This window comes from Melanotaenia boesemani, chromosome 17 (genome assembly GCF_017639745.1).
Source record: "Melanotaenia boesemani isolate fMelBoe1 chromosome 17, fMelBoe1.pri, whole genome shotgun sequence".
NCBI lineage: Eukaryota > Metazoa > Chordata > Actinopteri > Atheriniformes > Melanotaeniidae > Melanotaenia > Melanotaenia boesemani.
The window spans coordinates 7,041,313-7,063,492 of NC_055698.1; the positions used below are offsets into that span (position 1 = coordinate 7,041,313).

A 22,180-nucleotide genomic window follows, 5' to 3' on the forward strand; every position below is an offset into this window, starting at 1 on the left:
AAACACGATCTAAAAGATAATTTTTGGTTAATGTTTGTAGTCCTGATTAATCTTATTTCATTGTGCTTCAGAGTTGAAGAAATACTACTTTGCATTGAGAGGAAGAGTCAGAACAAGAATGTTGGCCTTGTAACCATTACCAGTTTTCTGGTTATCTGATGACTACACTAAATAACCAGAAATATTCAACTCTACACTCTGAAAAATACTTAATTGAATGCAGTTACAGAGACCATCTTGTGATATCAGAAGGAAATATGTCTTAACACATGGCCACAGATTATTAATGTATGGGAACTAGATCGTTAAGCTGTGGCAACTAATGGGTAAACAACTTGCTCAATGCCCATATAATGTTTTAGTTTCAAACGATGTACCTTAAACAGCTGAATGAAGTGTCTCTTACTAATTATGACACTGATTGTCGCAAAAGATCGCAAGATATAATTTTAACGGAACATTTGGTTCTTTAATATTATGGGGTTTTGAAGTAGAAAGTATGCAGTGATGGGAATAACGGCTTTACCTTTCAGCAAAGGGTAATTTAAGTGGTTCTCAAACTGGGGTTCGAACCCCTATGGAGGTCATGAGACAATTTCAGGGGGTCCGCCAGATAATTGCAATAAATACATAGCCTATATTTATCAAAGAAATTTGGGATTTTTGCCAGGGCTGTTAAAATTAAACCATTATTGGAGAGATAAATCTTTGAAATTAGCTCCTTAATTTTTAAACATGTTAACACATAAACATCAAAGATAGTACGCACGTCATATTAAAATCTGAATTTGACATTATTGCCACAGGAGAAGCTGATTTTTGGGCATGTGCCTTGTCATATGGTGAACCACCAAAAACCACTTCATTCACCTTGTGAAGATTCTAACAGTTTCTTAGCCTTACATTTAGAGGATGCTGCAAGATGACCCATTTGATACTTCACACAAATAATCACTAAGTCGTCGCGTGGGTGGGGCTCGCAAACACCAGCACATGTTATCTTGTAGGTCATGGTTTCAGAACCACTGATCTAACTAATTAGTGTTTTTACTGTTACAATGCCGTCACCATTGCTGCCAATACAATATGGCATATTGTTATAATTTAGCACAATGAAGCTGTCTTCATCTGACGGGGTTTAGTAACAACCACATCAGTTATGATTACTGAATGAGAAGGAGTAAAATGTCATCAAGCCTGCCTGTTGACAGTGACAGAAAATAAAATTAACTTGTGGCATCACCAACTTGCCTAATCCCCACACAGCCTTTTGTTTTCATTTCTAACTGTGTGCCTTCAGCACCTGAACTAAGTGTCTTTTATAAATTATACAGTAATCTGTAATAAATCACAACAGATTGCAGGATATCATTATAATGGAACAACTCTGTTTACAATGTTTTTGTTAGAATTTTGCATTATTTGTTGTTTTTGGGGAATAACATCACTGTAGAGCCACGGCTGAACACGGCTGAACAGTGAACCTGCTTTCCCTAGACAGACAGGACACCACATTAGCTTTGTTGTTTTATGGTTAAATTATCCAGGCGGGCTAACCCAGTAAGCTCGGTTACAGTTCTACAATTCATCCCAACAATAAATAATAAAATAGAATCAAACTACATAATAATTGCCCATAAATATGCACTTAACTAACACGTACCCACAAGTTAATAATCTCCTTCTCCCATTAGTATAGGCATGATATAACAATGATTGGCCACAAGTTAAATTTTTATTCTGTCAATGTCACCAGACAGGCTCAGTAGGCTCAGTAGGCTCAGTAGGCAAACACACACTCAGTCACTCACAAAAACTATCAGTGGTGAGTCCAGAGAAAACAGAGGAGGAGTTTCTAAACTGGAAGCACAGACATTACTTTTCCCACACTGAGATAAAAGACAAGAACTTCATGAAAAATTATCATTATGACCAGAAACACAGAGTTTCTTCATGTTGGCCGGACGCAACTCGAATCACATGAAGCACTTCTCTGCTGGCAGAGGAGGCGGAGCCACGACATCTAAGCAGCCTGAGCACGAGTAATATTACTGTTTCCATATCGTTCATAAATCAGATCAAATATTCAGTTTTATTATACATAACTGAACATTGAGATGATTTTAAAGTTGCGTTAAAGGAAAGATTTAGAAGTTTTATGTTTTAAAGTAACAGAATAGTTACTTCCCTGTGTAACTAAGTAGTTTTAGTATTCAGTTACTTTTAGTAGAATAAACTAGTAATTATAAATAATTATATTTTTATGGTAACTTGTCCAACACTGGATATATGTCCCTTTAGGGTTACCATCGGGTAGGCAGAGTGCTGGCCATAGAGCCAGCGTTGAAGGGTGTACCATTGCTGTCTATTGGTCAGTAGCAAGTCATTTTGACAAACTCAGTAAGCGTGGTTATGTCACAATAATTCATCGCAATATTAAAATTAAATAAAAAATAATAACAGTTATCCATGTTAAATGCAGTCTAAAGGCCTAAATTCCCATACATACAACTAACACATGGCCAGAAGTTAACTATCTCTTATTATTATTATTATTATTATTATTATTATGAGTGATCTGTGGCTGCGATTTAGCAACACGTGGCCACAGATTAATATATTTTCTAGCGATGTCACATCTGTTTATAGTTGAAGTGTGGCAAAGGTTTCTAAATAGGAAGTGTTCATAAAGTGTCATGTGTCATATTTTTCTGCATGTGTTTATTTTGCATGGGGTCGCATGGAGAGTTTAATTACATTTTTCTAAATGCACCAGAATGAATGAAAGACTGACATGTTTGTTTTATAAAAACTAATTAAATGTGCAAGCAGAGTAATTTAGCTCAGTGAATAAAAACACAGCAATGCTGAAAGGAGAGATTTTTAAATGAGATAGTTTTAACTTTCATATTTAGATGTGATCTGGATTAATCCTGGCAAAGCCGTGTGCGTGTGTGTGTGTGTTAGCAGGTAAGTAGGTAACATGTCAGCAGGCAGCTTTGTTGTGATGGAACATGACTAAATACAGGCCAGTGGCCTATTTAAAAGCATACAACCATGAGGGCTACAACACAAACATGTCGGATGTCTTAAAACACTGCAATGTCTCACTGCACCTGCCTCACCTGCCTCAGTCCTTAACACACAAAAATGAATAACAGTTTAAAATAATCAGCATAAAGTCATTTTTAAAGAATCAGATTTACAGACAGCACATTCATAAAGCACTTGATCAAAGTCAAGCACACACACTTTGACATGGACATTATGGTCAGCTCCCTCTCTTTGTTTTCATCATCTAAATGCAGCTGCCCACCGTGGGCACTAATGCCCGCTGCCCCAGCAGGAATGTTGCCCTCAGCCTCCAAACACCAGCGTAAACACACATTAAGTAACATGAGACCAAAACACCATTGAGTACTTTTAATCTGGGACCAGAGTGGTGGATTGAAATTACATGCATACTGTTTTAAAGTAATCACCCCAATGTCAGGACATGATTAGTAACCATTCACTTCTATGTGAGGACACCAATGCAACTTAAAAAAAATGCAATTTTCTACTGGGATTTAATGTTGTGGTGCTTATTTGCTGAAAAACACTAGTAATACCTAAAAAAACCATGACCAAACAAATATATGATTAAACTTTGCTTAGTTGAGTTTGGCTTATTTGCAACATATGTAACCCTTAAATTTGATTAAACTAAAATAATTTTTAAAGACCATGATTCAGGGCTTTCTAGGCTACTGTAATTATATATCATGCCCCCTCTATGCTAAGTGTTCTTACTTGATTTTCATCATTCCACATCTTCACAACATCCATAAAACGTTCAGCACGCACCTTAGCATGATGTCTCTTCTCTGTTCTCATGGCAAGCAAAGCATGTCAGTGCACTTTTCACTTGTAAAACAGGTTGTAACCCACAGGTTGCTGATTCATCTGTATTATCCACTAGTCACTAGAAAAGTGCTGCAATCACTGTATGCTGCAACTCCTTACTACTCTAATCCTGTTTCTTACACTGTGTGATATCTGGTGACAAATGTGACCACCAAAGGTTTCATCATTAGATGTGCCAGAAGACCTAAATCCTCATTTATTGAGTGTACAAACTGATCAGACCGTTAATCATTTGTGTAAGAAAGTCTGAATTTTTTCTTCCAGAAGTATTCCCCTTCTTCCTGTTATTCTATTTATCCACATTTACAATTGTAATCTAAATGGACTCTTCTGGATTGCATGTAGATGACAATCACTAAATAATCAAAACTGGTGAAGTAAATTTTTATTTAAAAAATGTAACATTTCCTAAAGAATAGGAAATGGAAAACTGTGAGAAAATTTTTAACTATTTTCTTTGCTTAAAACCAGTATTTGTCCAGTTCACAGTCTCTGTGGTATTGCTTGGATGCCGCAAAGATGGCGTTTGTGGAAAATTACTCCAGGAGGACACAAAATATATACTGTATGTAAGTCCAACAGCCTGAGAACATCATCCCCACAGTGAAGCATAGCGGTGGTGGCATCATGGTGTGGGATAGTTTACATTGGCAGAACCTGTGAAATGGATCTGGATTGAAGGAATGGCAGATGGTGCTAAATATAGACAAGGTGCTGAGGAAAACCTTACTGGGTCTTCCAAAGGAAGGACTAGAGTATTTCACCTTTACAACAATTCAAGACCTACTGCTACAACTACACTTTAAAGGAAAACATCTAAATGGGCCTTGTAAGAGCTCAGAGCTCAGTGTGACTGAGAATCAGTGGTATATTTAAAAGACTGATGTGCACAAGCCAAACTGTTATAGTTTGATGTAGGCTGAACAGTTTTAAAAGATAAATCAGCAGAAATCCCAGTGACTAGATGCATCACTTCAGGTTCTCACACGGGGACATTATGGTTTTCTTTCTTAGGGCAAACACCTCCCACACTATTAAACACGGGGTGGGCTGACCATGCTCTGGGTTTGTGCTGGAGTCATCAGGACAGAGAACATTTCCCTGATACACGAATGACAGGATTAAGAGGACACTGGATAAATTTTCATTCATTCAGTAGTTCCAGCTGATGTAAAGACGTTAAAACATGTAACAAGCATAAAGCATTCAGCTCATAAACTGTGATCTTTGAAATGAGTCCTAAACTGTATCCACATAAAGTTTAACTACGATGCTCCAGTGGTTTCAAGTTAAAAAGACACAGCAGAACATTTAGCTATTTTTATTGCTGTATTTCTTTTTTCTTCAGGTAAAATCTATGGTCATCTATTCCTCTGACATAACCTCTCCGTCCTGCCCTGTGTTATCATTTTAATGGGTTATTACTGATGGCTCATCCTTCCTTTTGTCATCACTCTATTCTCCACCTTTTTTATGTTTTTCTGCAGCCAAAGCCGGAGAACGCAGTGACGATTGCTGTTTCTTCTCGGGTCTTGTTTCGAACTGAGCGTGAGCAGAAGGTGTTTGAGCAGAAAGGTGTGGAAGAATATCTAAGATACCAAATCGAGCACGAGAATGAACCCTTTGAACCCGGACCTGCTTTCCCCTTTGTTAAGGTTGAAGTTGCCCAAACAGACACATCATTTTTTGAGCGATGTATGAAGCTTGTTAGCTGACTGCTGCTCCTTCCTGACAGGCTCTGGAGGCAGTCAACACTTGCCTGCGGGAGCTTTACCCACAAAGTGAGGAACTGTTCGACATCGTCCTGGTGACATACAACCACGCACATGTAGGAATCCGACTCATCAACACCATCAATCATCACAGTGAGTCTGGTGACGTTAAAGGATCATTAATAGAAGAAATGCATTAGATTACTTGGTTTTAATTTCTTCACATCTAAGCAACAAATTAAACAAACCTCTGATTGTTGATTTATGCAAACAAGTTTGAATTTGTGATACAACATGAGCTTTTTCTCCTTTTTTTCTTGCCAAAATTCACCTTCACTGCATTTCAATAAAGGGAGATAAATTTCAAATAAAGGGAGAAATTATATTTGTTTACAAAAACATTTATTATGATTTTTTGGCTGGTGGTCCCAGATGGTTACAGTTAGGTTTGAGGGGGGAAAAAGAGCAAGAAAACAGTTTTATAAAATAATATAATGCTCAATTATTTCAAAATATATTTTAATATTTTAATATACAACCAAAAATAAAAAAAACAAGATTTGTTTAAATACAAATTAAGAAAAAGACTAATTTTGTGACACTGAAAAAATTAAGAAAAGATGAAATAATGATATAAAAAGATACAAAATTTATTGATAAATGAAGAATGGATTTTAAATAGATTAGACTCCAATCGATCTTCACAACATCCATGTTTTGTTACATGAACAAAGGAAGGATAATAACGGATAAAGGTGATGGATGTGGTGTCACGTGACTTCAATAAAACGCTGTAAAAGGGAATCATGCAGATTGTTCAGATACAGTCATTGTACCTCCCTGAGGGAGAATATACAGAATGAGGATGAGATTTAAAAAACAGGGATCAGGTTAGGTCACTCAAACAAAAGCAGTAAAGATTATTATCGGACCAGAACACTGACACCAGAATTAAGAATGAAGTGAGCCTGATAGTGTGGGAAAAATGTGACAAAGACAGAAACGCAGGAGTAATAAGCTGGATTTATATCTGCGTAGCGTCTGCATACGGGCGGTTACGCCGCCACTGCTGCATGATCTGTGTAGGTCTGCGGGGGCTTGACACACACCTTTTCCAGACCTGATGTCCACCCCTGCTTGCAGCGTGGTTACATGGAAGTACTCCCCCCCTGTGACTGGCCGGCATGTGATTAAGCCACGCGAGTATAAATCCAGCTATACAATAAACCTTTGGTTAAAAGTAGAAAGGGCTTCCTTACTGAACTCCAACAAAGACTTCTTTAGCAGGGAGCAAAGGTTTATAAACCCAGGAAGTCAGGAAGTGACGTAGCATGTGTGGTAGAGTAACATGCTGAAAAGCCTGCTGCTTCTCCTGAGTCGGATAGCAGAAAATGTTTGGTCCAAATGTGCATTTTTGTTTGGTCTTGACTAATGGCTTTGACTAAATGTGAGTGTAGCTGCCAAAATGCAGTCACATGATCATTACATGTGGCCCACATGAGAATTGCCATAATACAAACCAGCCCGCCAAGTGACATCTGGTCCACTACTGGCCAACACAACCCATGCCACAACTGAGCCGTAAGCGGCAAAAGAAGCCTGAATTCAGCCCAAACATGTCTGCTATCTGGGGCTGCTTGTATTGGTCAGATTCTTGTGAAAACGATGTTTAGTTTGAACCCCAAAGTAAAAAGAAAAGAATCTCAAGACTGAAAAAAGGTTTTGTTGTTTGCAGAAAACGAGCCAGTGGACAGTGAAAGATTTCCGTTTTTAGTTATGGCCAGTAGATAAGTTGGATTTTCTTCCTCTTATTACTATTTTTTGCTATTGATCAGTGATTGTTTTGGAAACTATTGCCCCTAGCCAACAGTCTTAACTTCATGACATTGTCTAGGCGGTTTGGGCTTCTTGAGTCACATGCAGTGTAAAACAAAACAAAACAAATAACATTTATCGTCATTCACTGCCCAGTCAGACTAAATTCCCCTAGACCATCCTGGTCTGAATGCAGCCTGAGATGCTGGTGGTGACCTTCATCTCCCCTTGAAGGATGAAATATGAATACATGATACATGAAAAGTGTCAAAAGTGGCATTAAAATTCAAGTCCTCAAAGTGCAGCCTCCAGTGCTGTAGAAAGCCCATAACAGTGCATTTTCACAGAAAAAAAGGGCAAAAGTTTTGTGACTGTGAGAAATATTGGGCTTGAGCACAGAACATTTGCACCCTTAACAGTAAATATGAGAAGAGTTTTGAATTGAAGCACAACATATTTGGATGTAAGCAGGGACTTGCTGAGTGCGTAAGAAGTTTTTTAAGGAAGAAAAGAATGATAATTAAGCATGAAAAATATAAGCCTGCTCTCAAATATTTAAACTATGCTCTTGGAGACGATGGAGGAAATACTGTAGAGTTTAATGGGTTTACAGTTCTGTCTGTTTCAGTCTAAGCTGGATTGCTCTGAAGTTATCTGCATGCATGAAACATTTGACTATTTTTCAAATTCATTTGAGAAGTTTCTTTTTTCCTCTTTGTAAATATTGCTGCCTCCATCCTTTGTGGTTTTAGAGCTGATGTGCAACTTTCAGACAAAATTATGAACAATAGCATAACAAAAGCAGTTTCTGTGTATTGAGGAAATCTAAGACGCAGACGCTGACGCAAGCTCAGCTGAGAGGCAAACAGTGGCGTGTATGAACAGCTGATTGAAAGGACCCTTCCCAGGGTAGGTCTCAGACCCCGTGATGACATTCTCCACACAGACCACTTCCTGTGCAGTTCCTCCACTGTTTTCAGATCCCTGAACCTTGAGGCCGGCCTGACTTTGAGATTACTTCCTCTGGGATGGAAGAATCATCTGAGGGGGTTTGAAAGAAAAACAGGTCTGAGCGAAGTCGCTAAACCAACGCAGAGCCTTCAGGATGCTTTCATGTTAGATCTCTCTGGTGGCTCTCTGCATGAGGAGGCCCAGTGCACTCAAACTATGTCTCAACCTCTGATCTCTCTGCAGAAATAAAGGAAAACATGGCTGCTCTGATCAAAGCGAGAAGAGCTTTATCATTCCTTCCAGCAAAAATATAATGATTAAGACAAAAACACTTATTTAGCTTCCGACCTATGGGAGACATTCATATATAAAATTATTTGTTTGCACTATTTTTAGCCAAGCAAGTTCAACTGCATTTAGCTCACTGAAGTTGCTAGCTTGCACGTGGCTTTAAATGACAGTATGATGCATCTTTTAATACTCAGTAATGTACCTTGTGTGCATTAAACTGAAAGGTCATTTGATGACATTATCGTTAGGGTTAGGAAATCCAAACAGGAACCTTGTTAATGCATCAACACATACAACATCCTACAGCACACAGACGCACGGCTACATGCTGCTTGTTCTTTGCAGTCCTGCTGATTTCCTGCTACTCTATTACCATGTTTTAGATCTTCTAAACAAGCAAATAAATCAAACAGAGATACATGATATGAAAACATCAATGTACGCAGGGAAAAAAAAGATACAAAAACATCAATGGTGAGGACATTTTCTTCGAAAGACTCCCACGCTCCAGCGCCTGTCTTAAAAGCAAGCGATGCTTTACAGGTTTTAACAGATGAGGTGCTGTACAGCGTAAAGGGTGGGTGGGGGATTTAGCTTGAACTCACCAGGGCCTGACTACAAAGCTAAATAAACCTTTTAGGAAATCTTTGGAGGACAGTTAATTCTTGGTGTCATGGAGATGCTTGAGGCAACTCTGCTCCTCTGTTTCTTTTAGACCCGTTCCCCTTTGTTGCTTCAGGCCTGTTTATGAATCATAGTCCATCTTTCTTTCTTCATGTTTTTAGAGCTTTAAGTGCTTAACCTTGTTGTGAGATCAATATGAGAGTTAAGTAATGTACCTTTGGGAGAAAACAAGGTTAACAAGGAGGATGATCTTTGCAGATGGTTTTTGATGACTGTCTGTTAATGGAGAAGTGCATTGCCCTGATGTTTCATCACAGTGTTGGATCCTTTTTATACTGATCTTGTTCAGCTGCTGTACCCAGTAAAGGCAAATTTATACTTGTGCGGCGTCTGCGTACCCGCCCTAGGCTCGGCGACGTGCACCCATGTGATTGGTCAGTTTAGGATCACATGTTCTTACTTTTTACCTAAACTGAAGCTACATTACTTAGTCTCATACATTTTGTCACTAATGTACAAATTTTTGTCTATTTATTAACAAACAAAACAAAGTCACACTGAAACACTCTAAACAAACCCTACAAAAATGATAAATAGCACAAAATAAATAACATTTAGTTAAAATTAATAACATTTACTGCAAAATCTCAGGGCAAGACATGGCACAAGTGCAAATTCTAGAACAATGTGCAAGCAAAAAACACATTAAACTATCAAAAAGGCTACAGTTATGATAAACAAAACAAAGTAATTCCACTATGTAAAACAAAAAAGTCAGTCAAGCAATGAAATTAAATTTTTGAAGCATGTGTAAGTAGTAACACAAAGTGGTTTAGTTATTAAGATAATTCCCTCATGCCCTTCCAGCCACCGGCCACCACCGTCTGTCTGTATTCGGTCATTTTATGACATTTCTGCATTCAGTGTTCTTTATTTAGATCTGCTTGGTATTTAATAATTGTTAGAAAAAAACATTATAAAACATAATAGTACTGCAGTCATTATTATCATTACCAACCTGGATGTGCTGCTCCCCTCCCTCCACCTGCCAGTCACAGCAGCAGGTCAGGTGAGGAGGTCGTCATTTTCACAGAATATTAAAGCTTCTTTTCGTTTTTATAATTTGTTTGTTCTATCAACCTCAAATCAGAAAAAAAGCTGCTGCAAAAGAATTTAAGACTTTGTTTGATCCTGATTTCTTTTCTAAGCTTTTGACAAAGTTCCACATTGAAGAAATATCAAATTTTCTCTACCTTTGATTAAAAAACAAAACAAACTAAACCAGTTTGGAAAAAGACTTTTATCTCATTTTAGTGTTTTTTTCTTCCTGGATCATTTAAAAGATGTTGCATTGAGGAATCTGGATGATGAAGCATAAGAGTTGTGATTTTGTCCAATTCTTCCTGCAAACATGCCGTAATGCAGAGGTGTCCAGCTCCGGTCCTCGAGGGCCATAATCCTACAGGTTTTAGATGTTCCCCTGATCCGACACACCTGGATCGAATTAAATGGCTCTCCTCAACAGCTTGTTGTCAAGTTCTGCCCAATCATGTTGATCTATCAATCTGATTCAGGTGTGCTGCAGCACGAAACATCCAAAACCTAGAGGATGGATGGATAGATGGATGGATGGAAAGGCTTCACGTTCAGGCTCTTATACACTGAAATTCTTTAGATTTGATGATTCTTTCATTAATAATCTGAACTATAGTGAAAAGCTGCACATTTCTTACAATCTGTTAAATAACATTGCTTTTAAATATTCTTTATGAATTTGACAAACTGGAGATCTTCTGTATGATGTTGCTTAGCTTTGTTTAAACCTCATTATTTGGCATAAATTTCCAAGTTCAAACTTTTTTGACTGAATCTAAGATAAATATTAACAAGTTTGATAAAGTTAACAGGACAAAATGGGAAATATATTGGGTTCTGCAACAACAAAAATGTCTCTCTTTCTCCTGTTTCTTACCAATTCAGCATTTTCTGATCTGGAACCTCATATTTAATTACTTTGGACGAGTTAGTAAGAAAGTGGATAAATAAATCCTCCTATCTAAACTTCTTTTGCATCAACTTTTGAGTTACTATATTTGAGATAAGTTAAGGTTGACAGGAGACAAGAAAGGAGGACCCAAACACAGGACTACAGGCAGGAGTCAAGCTCATGTAGGAAATCTAGACTGTTAATATCAGGTAAAACAAGGAAACAGAATACAGAGAGAAACATCTAAATCAAACAGGAAGGACGACGAATTAGATAAACTTGACCAAAGTTCAACAACGTGATGCAACACATGAACATACCTGCACATGAAGAAATAAATACAGGTAAAAAAATCTGGAAAAAATAAGAAAAAGACTGGAGCAAAATAAATTATAATTTAGAATTAATTAAATTAATAACAATCAATGAATAAATATGAATCATAATTAAAGAATATAGAATATATATATATATATATATATATATATAAAAATTTGTGAATAAAACCAAATAAATGAATAAAACAGATCATAACAAATGCCAGAAGAGGTTTGATGCAAATTTGTGACGTTAAAGGGTTAAACGGTTGAAGCCATAGCAGGAAATGCTTTTCATCAGCCTTCCTCTGCATGAATAAATATTTATCTTGGGTTGCACCTACATTTTTAATAATTTGTTTCTTTTTCTTCTTAAATTCATTCATTCCAGTATCAGGCTACTAGTTTACTTCTGTGACCTTTCCAGCTCTGTCCTCTCCCGTTCTTTCATAAATATCGTCTCATTCTGCCTGAGGACACAGATATCATCTACTGCTCTGCAATCATGGATCTAATCACCCTATGTCTCATTATCCACATACCAACTCTCCGGTGCTGTTTGGATCAGTCCACAGCAACAAATTAAGACCCCCCCCCCTTCATCTCCATTTCACCCGACAAAAAATGCAAACAGACACTTTCCCAGCCGTCTTAATTCCCTCCACCTCTCATCTGTACAACCATGCCCTCCTGCAGGGTCGTCCTCTTCTAAGTAGTTTATTCCCTCTTTGGACCCTGTCCACATTTTAAGTACTTGTAAGTTTATCCTCTCCCACCTCCCCTTGTATGTTCACCTTCCATGACTCCTGAAATGACTCACCATGAGAATCAGCAAACATGGATCATTTCAGCTGGTCTTTAAAGTCACATGATATCGGTCAAATCTCAAGTTAATCACAACTAAACAAGAAATTGCGGAGATATGGTAACGAGTTTGTAATGCTGCATATGTACTGAATGTTGATATTCAACACCAAGGGAAGTACTGAAATCAAAAACCTTGCTGCTGTTTGTTTGTCTCATCCTCCAGATCTGTTCATTGAGAGGTTCTGCATGACGGGGGGAAGCAGCCCCATTGGCTACCTGAAGGCCTGGCAAACCAACCTCTACTTGTCTGCTGATGCTGATAAAGTCAGGGAGGCGCTGGCTGAAGGTGAGAACACACTGCTGCACATGCAATGAGAATGAGATTGAGATATAAAATACACACTGAAATATAACATTAGTTTTAATAGCATAAATTTATGGCTATAACTTAATTTTAATTACTTGTTATTAGTACTAATCTAAAAGAACTTTGCAAGAAAAGCTGATTTTAGGCATGTAGGCTGTGAACAGAATGCACCAAAATCCACGTTATCTTCCTTATTTATGAAGTTTCTGATATTTTTCCAGAAACAAAGTTATTACAGATTATTTTAATTCAAAAATACCATTATATGCTATCTTGGGGGTCATCGCTCAAAAAGTTAGAGAACCACTGGTCCAGTCTAGAAGATATAAAAGCACAAAGCAGTGTTTCTGTCTAAATCTGACAAATGAACATCGTAGCTCACACGCTGCACACTCAGTGGGATTGGTCTCTCCTTTCTAAAACTTTTGATTTGTTAAAAGCAGTGCAGGTATGTCACAAAAAACTTCATCATCGCCAGTTATTTATGTTTGATGCTGCTATCTCGGGATCACTAGTTAATTAGTCTGTTATCTCAAAAAACATAAAGCTCGTTTTCATGTGATAAGTTAATTTTTCTCATTATCTCAAAAAATTGCCCTTTTTGTTTCCTCGAGATAAACACCGACTGCTTATCACAAGATAACACGATGATGAGAGCTCGAAAAATGAGTTGTTAGCACCTAATTCAATTGGAAATGAAAATGGTTAATGACTTTCCTTAATTTTAACAAAGAAATATGTCTTTGCTTTATCAAAGTTTTTATAAATAAGCTCAGTTCCAGGATGAAGCAACAAAGATGGAGGAAGGTGGCCCACAGTGATGAACTGCCTCAGGCAGCTGAAACCTATGGAGAAAGAAAAGGAGGTGGAAGCATTAGAAAGGCCTCTGAGACAGTCCAGCACATAGTGAATGATGCACCCAAATGGAAGTCTGGTTTACCAAGTCCCAAAGAACAATGGGAGACACCATCAAAGGCGGTGAAGAATGACAGAGTCAAGATCCTGTGGGGCTCCCTGATCCAGACTGATAAACTGGTGATGGCTAACCAGCCAATGAGGGTAGTAGTGATAGAAGCAGTGATCCTAAATGACAGCATCAAGAAGAAGCATGACAAGCTGGAAAAATAAGGGCTGCTGGAGGAAGTTGAAAAGCAGGGATGGGTCCATATAATGTTTGAAAGGGGGGAATAAACCAGGGAAAGGGTGGCCAGTGTAAGCGAGACCTTGATGTAATAATAGAATGATCCAGCTTTATACGCATTTAATTGCTGCTGCACAGACTTAAAGTTGCTCTGGTGTTGTTTGGACGCTTTAAACAAACCCTGGTCTGTTTCCACTGTTAGTTTGGAGCAGTGTGAACGCTCATTCACACTCTGGTGCAGAACCTCAGGTCTGGCTGAAAACTGGGGTCTCTGTTTACTTGCAAGTGAAACCTGGAGCGGTTTGCTTCTAGTGTGAAAGCAGACGGAGCATCCATGAAATTTAGTAAAGTAGAGGGTATGTAGAGCAACATGCTGAATATCTCACTTCCTCTCCTGCTGCTTATACTGGAACAGCTTCTTCTGAAAACTGGATCAGGTTTGAACACCAACACAAACCCCAGGACTGCATAGCAACTTGCCGTTGCTCCATGGTTTACTTCCTGTGAACGAGCTGAAGCAGCTGTCCTGGCCAATCGACTTTTGCCTTTTCTTCATCTTAACCACCCCTAGCAAGCAGTTGTTGTTACAGCATGACACAGTTCCAGTGGTTTAGTCTGCTTTTTATTTAAAAATATTAACATCTAACCAGTCCCCCAGACTGTTTTGGTGTGAATATGCCCTTACACTTTAATGCAATGAAGAAAAACAACAAATTTTTATCTGTTTTTTTTTTAGCATTTCGTGGTGGGATTACAGATGCTTAGGCTTCCACCAACTTGTGTTTCCTTTTTTTTATTTTATTTCCCTTTTTGTTTTGTCTTTATGTTAAAATAAACTTAATCAATTCTTGTCCATTTTTCAGTTAATGAAGTAGTTGCAGAAGACATAATACCACCAGATGTGATAAAAAAAAGAGTGTAAAATTGAACAGTGTGGACACAAAGTTATCCTTCGTGTAGTCAGATAGAAAGATGGTGCCATTTGAATGCTGGGTTATGATCACAAAAGTGGTGGTGTTGATGTAGATCATGTAAAACAACATGAGTCCATCCTTCCATTGTCTTTACTCACTTATTCCAATGCAGAGCAGCAGAGGGCGGGAGCTTGTCCCAGCTGCCATTAGGCGAGAGACAACATACATCCTGGAAAATGTTGCCAGTCCATCACAGGGCTGTATAGAACTACATATAAAACTTCTGCACATGCTGCGTTCACATGCACTTGGGCATCTAAGGTAAAGATCAGTTAACACAAAATATTTTAATTTACTCTCTGTACTGGTGGGGGTTCAGGTAGATTCTAGGGGTTTTTCTGTAGGTTTTTGCACAGATATGATGCAGAATGAGTCCTGATGGATTGTGGGTATAAAATTGAAACTTCACACACAGTAACAAATAGTTTGAAGAACGACCTGGAACTTTTGAAACAGGAAAATAAAATGCCATATGGGAGCTCTTTGATGAGCAGCTCTATCTGTTCTTTTTCCCTAGTCCATTTATTTATAGTCATGCAACTACAAAAAGAGAAAACACTTCAAAGATGGACTGGATTTCACTGTCTTCACTTTCCACCCAAAGGCATTTAGATTTTTTTTTCCTCATATGCAAAACTTACAAAAATGCTTCATCATAAAACACAAAAACTTTAAGGAAGGACTAGACACACTTCCACATAGTCACACAAATCATTTTGGGTATTTCGTGTGAAATTTTTCTATCCTGTTTGCATAACAAGCAGCAATGACTGACATTTTCTACAGTGTTATTACCATAAATCAGCATATTGAGTATGTCTTTGCATATTAGTTGGACATTACTCAGATGCACATTCCTGCATGTTGTGATATATCATGAGGTAAACTAAGAATTCCAACATTTAATTTGCTCTGACTGTGGCTCAACACTTTGAAGATATCCGTGTGCTGCTGGTTGGGTTTGTGGCGCTAGATGTGATGGCTGCTGACGATTTACTTTTGTTCGGTTTAGCACAGCTTTAATGCTGCACTTTTACAGCTCAGTACAGAAAAGCTCACACTCATAGGCCATTTTATTAGGTATACATGTTAAATTGCTTGTCAGCACAAATACCTAATCAGCCAATCACATGGCGGCAACTCAGTGCATCTAGTCATGTAGACATGGTCAAGATCGATTGCTAAATTTCAAAATGAGCTTCAAAATGAAGAAGAAAATAGGATTTAAGTGACTTTGAACATGGCATGGTTGTTGGTCTGAGTATTTCATAACTGCTGATCTACTGGGATTTTCACACACAACCATCTCTGGGGTTTACAGAGAATGGTCTGAAAATAGAAATGAGCAGCAGTCTGGACCAGAATGACTTGTTGATGTCAGAGGTCAGAGGAGAATGGGCAGACTGGTTGGAGCTGATAAAAGACAACAGGAACCCAAATAAGCACGGGTTCCATCCAAGGTATGCCGAATAGCATCTCTGAAGGCACAACACATCCAACCTTGAAGCAGATGGGCTACAGCAGCAGAAGACCACACCGGGTGCCTCCTGTCAGCTAAGAACAGGAAACTGAGGCGACAATTCACACAGACTCACCGACACTGGACAATAGAAGATGGAAACATGTTGCCTAGTCTGATGAGTCTCCATTTCAGCTGCACATTCAGATGGCAGGCTCAGAATTTGGCGGAAAAACATGAAAGCATGGATCCATCCTGCCTTGTATCAATGGTTCAGACAGCTTATGGTGGTGTCATGCTGGGATTTTTTTTCTTGGCAGACTTTGAGCTCCTCAGAACCAACAGAGCATCATTTAACCACCAACCTGAGTATTGTTGCTGACCATGTCCATCCCTTTATGACCACAGTGTAGCATCTTCTGATGGCTACTTGCAGCAGGATAATGCACCATGTCACAAAGCTAAGATCATCTCCAACATGACAATGAGTTCACTGTACTCCAATGATCTCCACAGTCACCAGATCTCAATCCAGAAGTAACCATGGCAGTAATAAAGTGGCCGGTCAGTGTACCTTGAAACAGAACAGACTGCTCAGTGAAAGTTTCTAGTAGAAAACAACAAACTCCCTCTTGACTGCTCCACACTGTGGCTTTGTTCTACTGAAGGAAAATTAACTGAGGTGCTGACTGATCACACCACGGCTCTGTGCCTCTCAAGGTAACTTCTGAGTCATTTTTCATGTGACTAACACGGGTAATGTCACCAGAGCAGGAAATCTGTAAGAAGCACATTAACATTATCTCACACATTAACACACACAAACAAACACGTCAAGAATGAAACGTTTCGTGACACTTAACTTTGTAGGGTTAGATTACCTTAAAAGACACTTGCTAATGCTTCTTTTAAGCTGGAGGCCAAAGTAAAGTACTTGTTTTTTTTTAAACCACTGCAGCCACAACAGTGTCAATTAAAAACCTTCTAAATGTATAAACGTCTTGCAAAGACGCAAATAAACCCTAGATGTTAAGTGGATTCTATATTTGTCTGTCCTATGAGCAAGTGAAATGCAGAGAAAATCAATAAAATGTTAGATAGTGACATTTAACAAAGTGCAAGTCAAGCCCCTAATTTTTTTATATCTCTGTGTTTATGTTCAGGCATTGCAGCAGCCACCATGTTCATGCCGGAGAAGAGGACGGAGGTGTCAGAGTCCCAGCTGAGAGTGGCGTTTGATGGTGATGCCGTCCTCTTCTCCGACGAGTCTGAACGCATATTCAAGGCCCACGGGCTGGACAAATTCTTCGAACATGAGAGAGAAAACGAGGACAGACTGCTGGATCATGTTTGTATAATCTATTGTGACTCAGTGTATATTTCTTTTCTAAACATCACAGGTTACTTGTTATGCTAGGTGGGAACTTTTTTAAGCTGTGATACATGGGTGAACCTTACATAAGCTAAGAAAACTAATCAGGTTTCTAACCTCTCATTGGCTTTTCCATGCACCCCTAATGATGTGTAAATTATTACACCGATCCTTTTACATTTAAAATCCATTTCAGAAACTCATTATTCCATGAATATATTATGTAAAATAAAATTATATGATAGATAGCTTCAGTGGGCTTTGAGTTTCAGGCTGTCATTAGGTCTGTCATTGCAACAGACAAGCGGCAATTTATTAAATTTGCTGTTCAGGCGTCTGTGCTGCTGTGCAATCAGTGTCACAAGAACAACAGCTGATAATCAAGGCATAAAATACACAGGAGAAAACATTTAAACAGAAAACAATCTCATTGGCTCTTTCTCTGTGCAGGGTCCCTTAAAGGGCTTCCTGGAGGTTCTGGGAAAGCTCCAGAAAAAGTTTTATGCTAAAGGCCAACGCCTGGACTGCCCCATCCGCACCTTCCTGGTCACAGCCCGAAGTGCAGCGAGCTCTGGGATTCGGGCACTGAAGACGCTCAGGGCCTGGGGTTTGGAGATCGACGAGGCACTGTTCCTTGCAGGTGCACCAAAGGGCCCCATGCTGGAGAAGATCAGGCCACACATCTACTTTGATGATCAGATGTTTCATGTGGAGGGAGCAGCGGAGATGGGTACCATCGCTGCCCATGTTCCCTACGGCATTGCACAGAAACATAACACCAAACAGAAAACCACTGAGGGGAAATAAAAAAATAAAAAATCAGGACTTTAGATGTTAGTGACACGAAAGAAATGATTGGGAAACATCTTTAAGAGGAGGAGAAGGTTTCTGTTAAAATGAAAAGATTAACTTATACTGTTAAATGTTTGAAAATGCGTAAGGGTCATGTAGAGGTCTGGAACCGAACCTGAGATGACCTGAATGCCAACATGACGATCAGGTACACGCTTAAAGGCCTTAGTCTACTTTTTTCTGGTAAGCTGTATCAAATATTGCTCTTAATGGAACTTTTACAAGCACTCGATTGCCATGGTGAACTGAGTATTTTTCTCAGTGCCTCTAGTGTTTAATAAGAAGACCTCTTCAGTGCTGCATCACTGGAGTATGCTGAGTTAAGTGACTCCTGCTCAAACGAGCCATTGCACTGTATGTTGTCAAAAGGTTAGCTATAAGCAAAAGGCAGAAATTTATGGTGATGTACTGTAGCACGAGAGTTAAATGTAATTTTACTTTTAGTTATTTTGTAGTTTTACTTAAAAGAAATGTAAAAACTATATATATATGTATATATATATACATATATATATATATATATATATATATATATATATAAAAATCTGTGCACTGTATACTAACTTCTCTTACAAGCTATAAGTTTCCGTTGTGTGCCTTAGGAATGGGATTATACCTCTCTGGAATGTCCGTTGGCACGTTACTGTTTTCACAACGCTCTGACAATTTTAAACCTATACCCGGCAGGATCTGAATCATCAACCTGATTTCTTGATATACTTGTGAACACTTGTGAGCCTCTTACCTGCAGTCACAATACAACCTTCCTTGCAGGGAGTTTTGTTGTATCTTAGAAAATTACAATACTATTTGTTTTGATGAAAACTTTGTGGTGTTCAGAAATGTACATGTTTAAGTGTGAACATGATAGAGCACTTTAGAAGCTCGATTTCCTCTTTATAGCATCATCTGTACAAACTAACGTTAGCATGATAAGCTTTATCTTCTTAGTATTTTACATGTATTCTTCTTCCTTATTTCCTTGTTAGATTTTACTGGTTACCTTTAATTTACTTGAATTCATTTAAAAAAAACCACTGAAAACAACTAAACTAATTTCCAACAAGTAATAACTTAGCCTGTTTGACCATGTTAACATGCTTTGCCATGCTAACATGTTCATTTCAGAGCTCTCAAAGATGAGCTAAGGCTAGTTTTCTTAAAAACGAAGGAAACTGGAGGGAAAAGTCTGATCATTAGGCTCCAGTGGTTTAAAGAACAGAATATAATCAACACTGTTCTTGACATGTAATCAGTCAAGTTACTTTTACAAGCTTGGTTAAGACTTATGACCTGATCCAATAGTCTTTTTTGCTTAGGAACCTTGGAGTAATGACCTTGAAGCAAGTGAGTCAAGAGCTAACTAAAATTCTATAAAAGCTAAGAAAAGCACCTCCAATTCTTCCTTCATGCTCTTCTTTTGTATATTGACAGGACAATATGTATAAAAAAGAATGTGGATAATTCCCACAGTTCCTTGTAACCATAACATCCAGAGTGATCCTCGGTTGTTGTCAGACTAACTGGGATTTATGTAAATAAATGAGAGCAAAAGGGTGACTAACAGATAAGCAGCCAATAATGACATTTTTTACTTATGTGGCCTTGTTTTGAATTGCCAGTCCTGATAATGAAGTAATATTTTATGTTATACCTTATTGTGATGTATATTACATATATGAGAGCACATTAGACAGAAAATTATCTGAAGCACTTTTCCAAAGTTTCCCTACTGCAGATGCTCGTTACGTCCTTACAAACCTTTCCAACTACCCTCTTAAAACAATTCAAAATTACTTTTAGATTGTTGCCCCTATTTAGAGGACAGTGATATATTTAAAGGTTTAGAGTATAATAAAGCACTAGTAATAACTATAATGTGTCAATATTCTATTAATTAAACCTGGAGTAGAGTTTTTTCTTCAGTGGCCCTAAAACTCTTCTGTAGAGAACTATCAATTTGAAAAAAAAAAAAAAGTATTTCAACATATTGTGATACAAGTGGACAAATGGCAGCAAAGCCTCTGCCTCCCATAGCCATTGAGAAGAGACTAAGTTATTTTAGACCAGATGTGGACACATGGTGACAACTCTTTCCAGATTATTTTTGTCCAGTCTGGTCTCAAATTTGGAAAGTCAAAGAGATATTCTGATAATTGGCTGACAATCTGTATCTTATTTCAGTCAAACTTCATTTCAGTTAACAAAAAAAAAAAAAAAAAAAAAAAAAATAGTAGTCTTTCATTGACAAAATGGCCAAAAGGGCTTTTAGAAAATGTCAGTCCATTTCACATCTGTCTGTCACAGCTTCCAGACGCTGATGCTTCTTTACGGCTCATCAGCCTTGGATCACAGACTTCAGGGACGATAAACCATGTGTTTGACCTCATAGTCAAAACACATAATCAATAAATCAGTGTCTGAACTATTGGAAGGGGAAGTTTCAGTATGGTGAATTAATCAGGGCAGCCTAGAATTTATGGCAACATTCAACAAAGTTTGAACATTTTTTCTGCTTTTGTTTATTTATTAATGGCTTTGCAGTAGGAAAAATGTACATGGACTCAATAAAGATTAAAACTGCAGTGCTTGCATGATTTATTGATGAATTAGCAAAGAATTAAATCTATGCGGTGTGGTTAACTGGTGTGCACTCTTTCCATCCACCATGGGGTGGCAGCAATGCAATGAGAAAGAACCTGCTATTACTACTGACCTACACTACACAGGCATGACAATGGGGGGAAATGATCACTTGACTTTGAGTCAACTGCTTAATATGCCATTAATCACAATTTTTGACATTTTCTTTATGGTTCCATTGCTTCTTTTTTATCTTTTTCCCCATTTACATTAATCCCTTTCTACTAAACACAACCTTTATCTTTTCATGCTAATCCATAAATCATTAAAGTGAGCAGAGTTGTATTACTACTCACACTTACTTTCCCCTATTCACATTTCTATGATAAATGTGTTAATATCAGTAACTTTACAATTTCTAGATGAACTGGATCATAAAAACCTAAAAGCCCAAACAACCAGCAAAGAACTCCGTGGCAGTACTTTAAGCAGCAGCACAGGGATTGGCTACTGAGACTGATGGCATCATATTAATGCTGACTTTATAAGTACCAAAATAGCAGTTTAATGACCTTTCTGGTAACCTACTGCAGAGAACAGCAGCAGCTAGATAAGGTACGGCCAGCTGGTGAAATCTGCAAAGACCGTTTACACTCAGTTTATAATGACACACGTGCATGCTGCCAGCTGCATCCACAAACAGACAATAACTATCAGCATAAATGGAGGAGGGTGAAAGAGGGTGGTTCTTTGCTTCGTCGTGCCAGATTAAGACTGCCCAGGGGACTGAAATGACTGTATTAACCTGCCAACCATTTCCCAGTTAGTATATAACTGCTGGAAGGTGCTCAAGTCAAGTATAAAGAGAAAGTGTTTTGAGACATTTTGATTTGAGTGAAATTGGGGTCTGAGGGTCAAGATGGGATATTATGCAGGTGCAACAGTTTAAAGAAGAGAAATAAACAGAGTGAGGGAGGTAGTTGGATGTATAGAAATGTACGATCAGCTTCGGGTGGCCAGAT

The 22,180-nt window shown here is 38.2% G+C and overlaps 1 protein-coding gene across 2 annotated transcripts in view; it reads left to right on the forward strand.

The window, feature by feature from the left end:
* Nucleotides 1–21,158, forward strand: part of nt5c1aa (5'-nucleotidase, cytosolic IAa) — a 29,815-nt gene extending 8,657 nt beyond the window's left edge. For both annotated transcript variants that reach the window (XM_041967404.1, XM_041967405.1), the window contains 5 exons: nt 5,394–5,561; nt 5,642–5,771; nt 12,634–12,756; nt 17,515–17,699; nt 18,174–21,158. In XM_041967404.1, the coding sequence (XP_041823338.1) occupies nt 5,394–5,561; nt 5,642–5,771; nt 12,634–12,756; nt 17,515–17,699; nt 18,174–18,530 (963 nt within the window). In that variant the 3' untranslated portion in view covers nt 18,531–21,158. The remainder of the gene's footprint in view (nt 1–5,393; nt 5,562–5,641; nt 5,772–12,633; nt 12,757–17,514; nt 17,700–18,173) is intronic.
* The last annotated feature ends 1,022 nt before the right edge of the window (nt 21,159–22,180 follow it).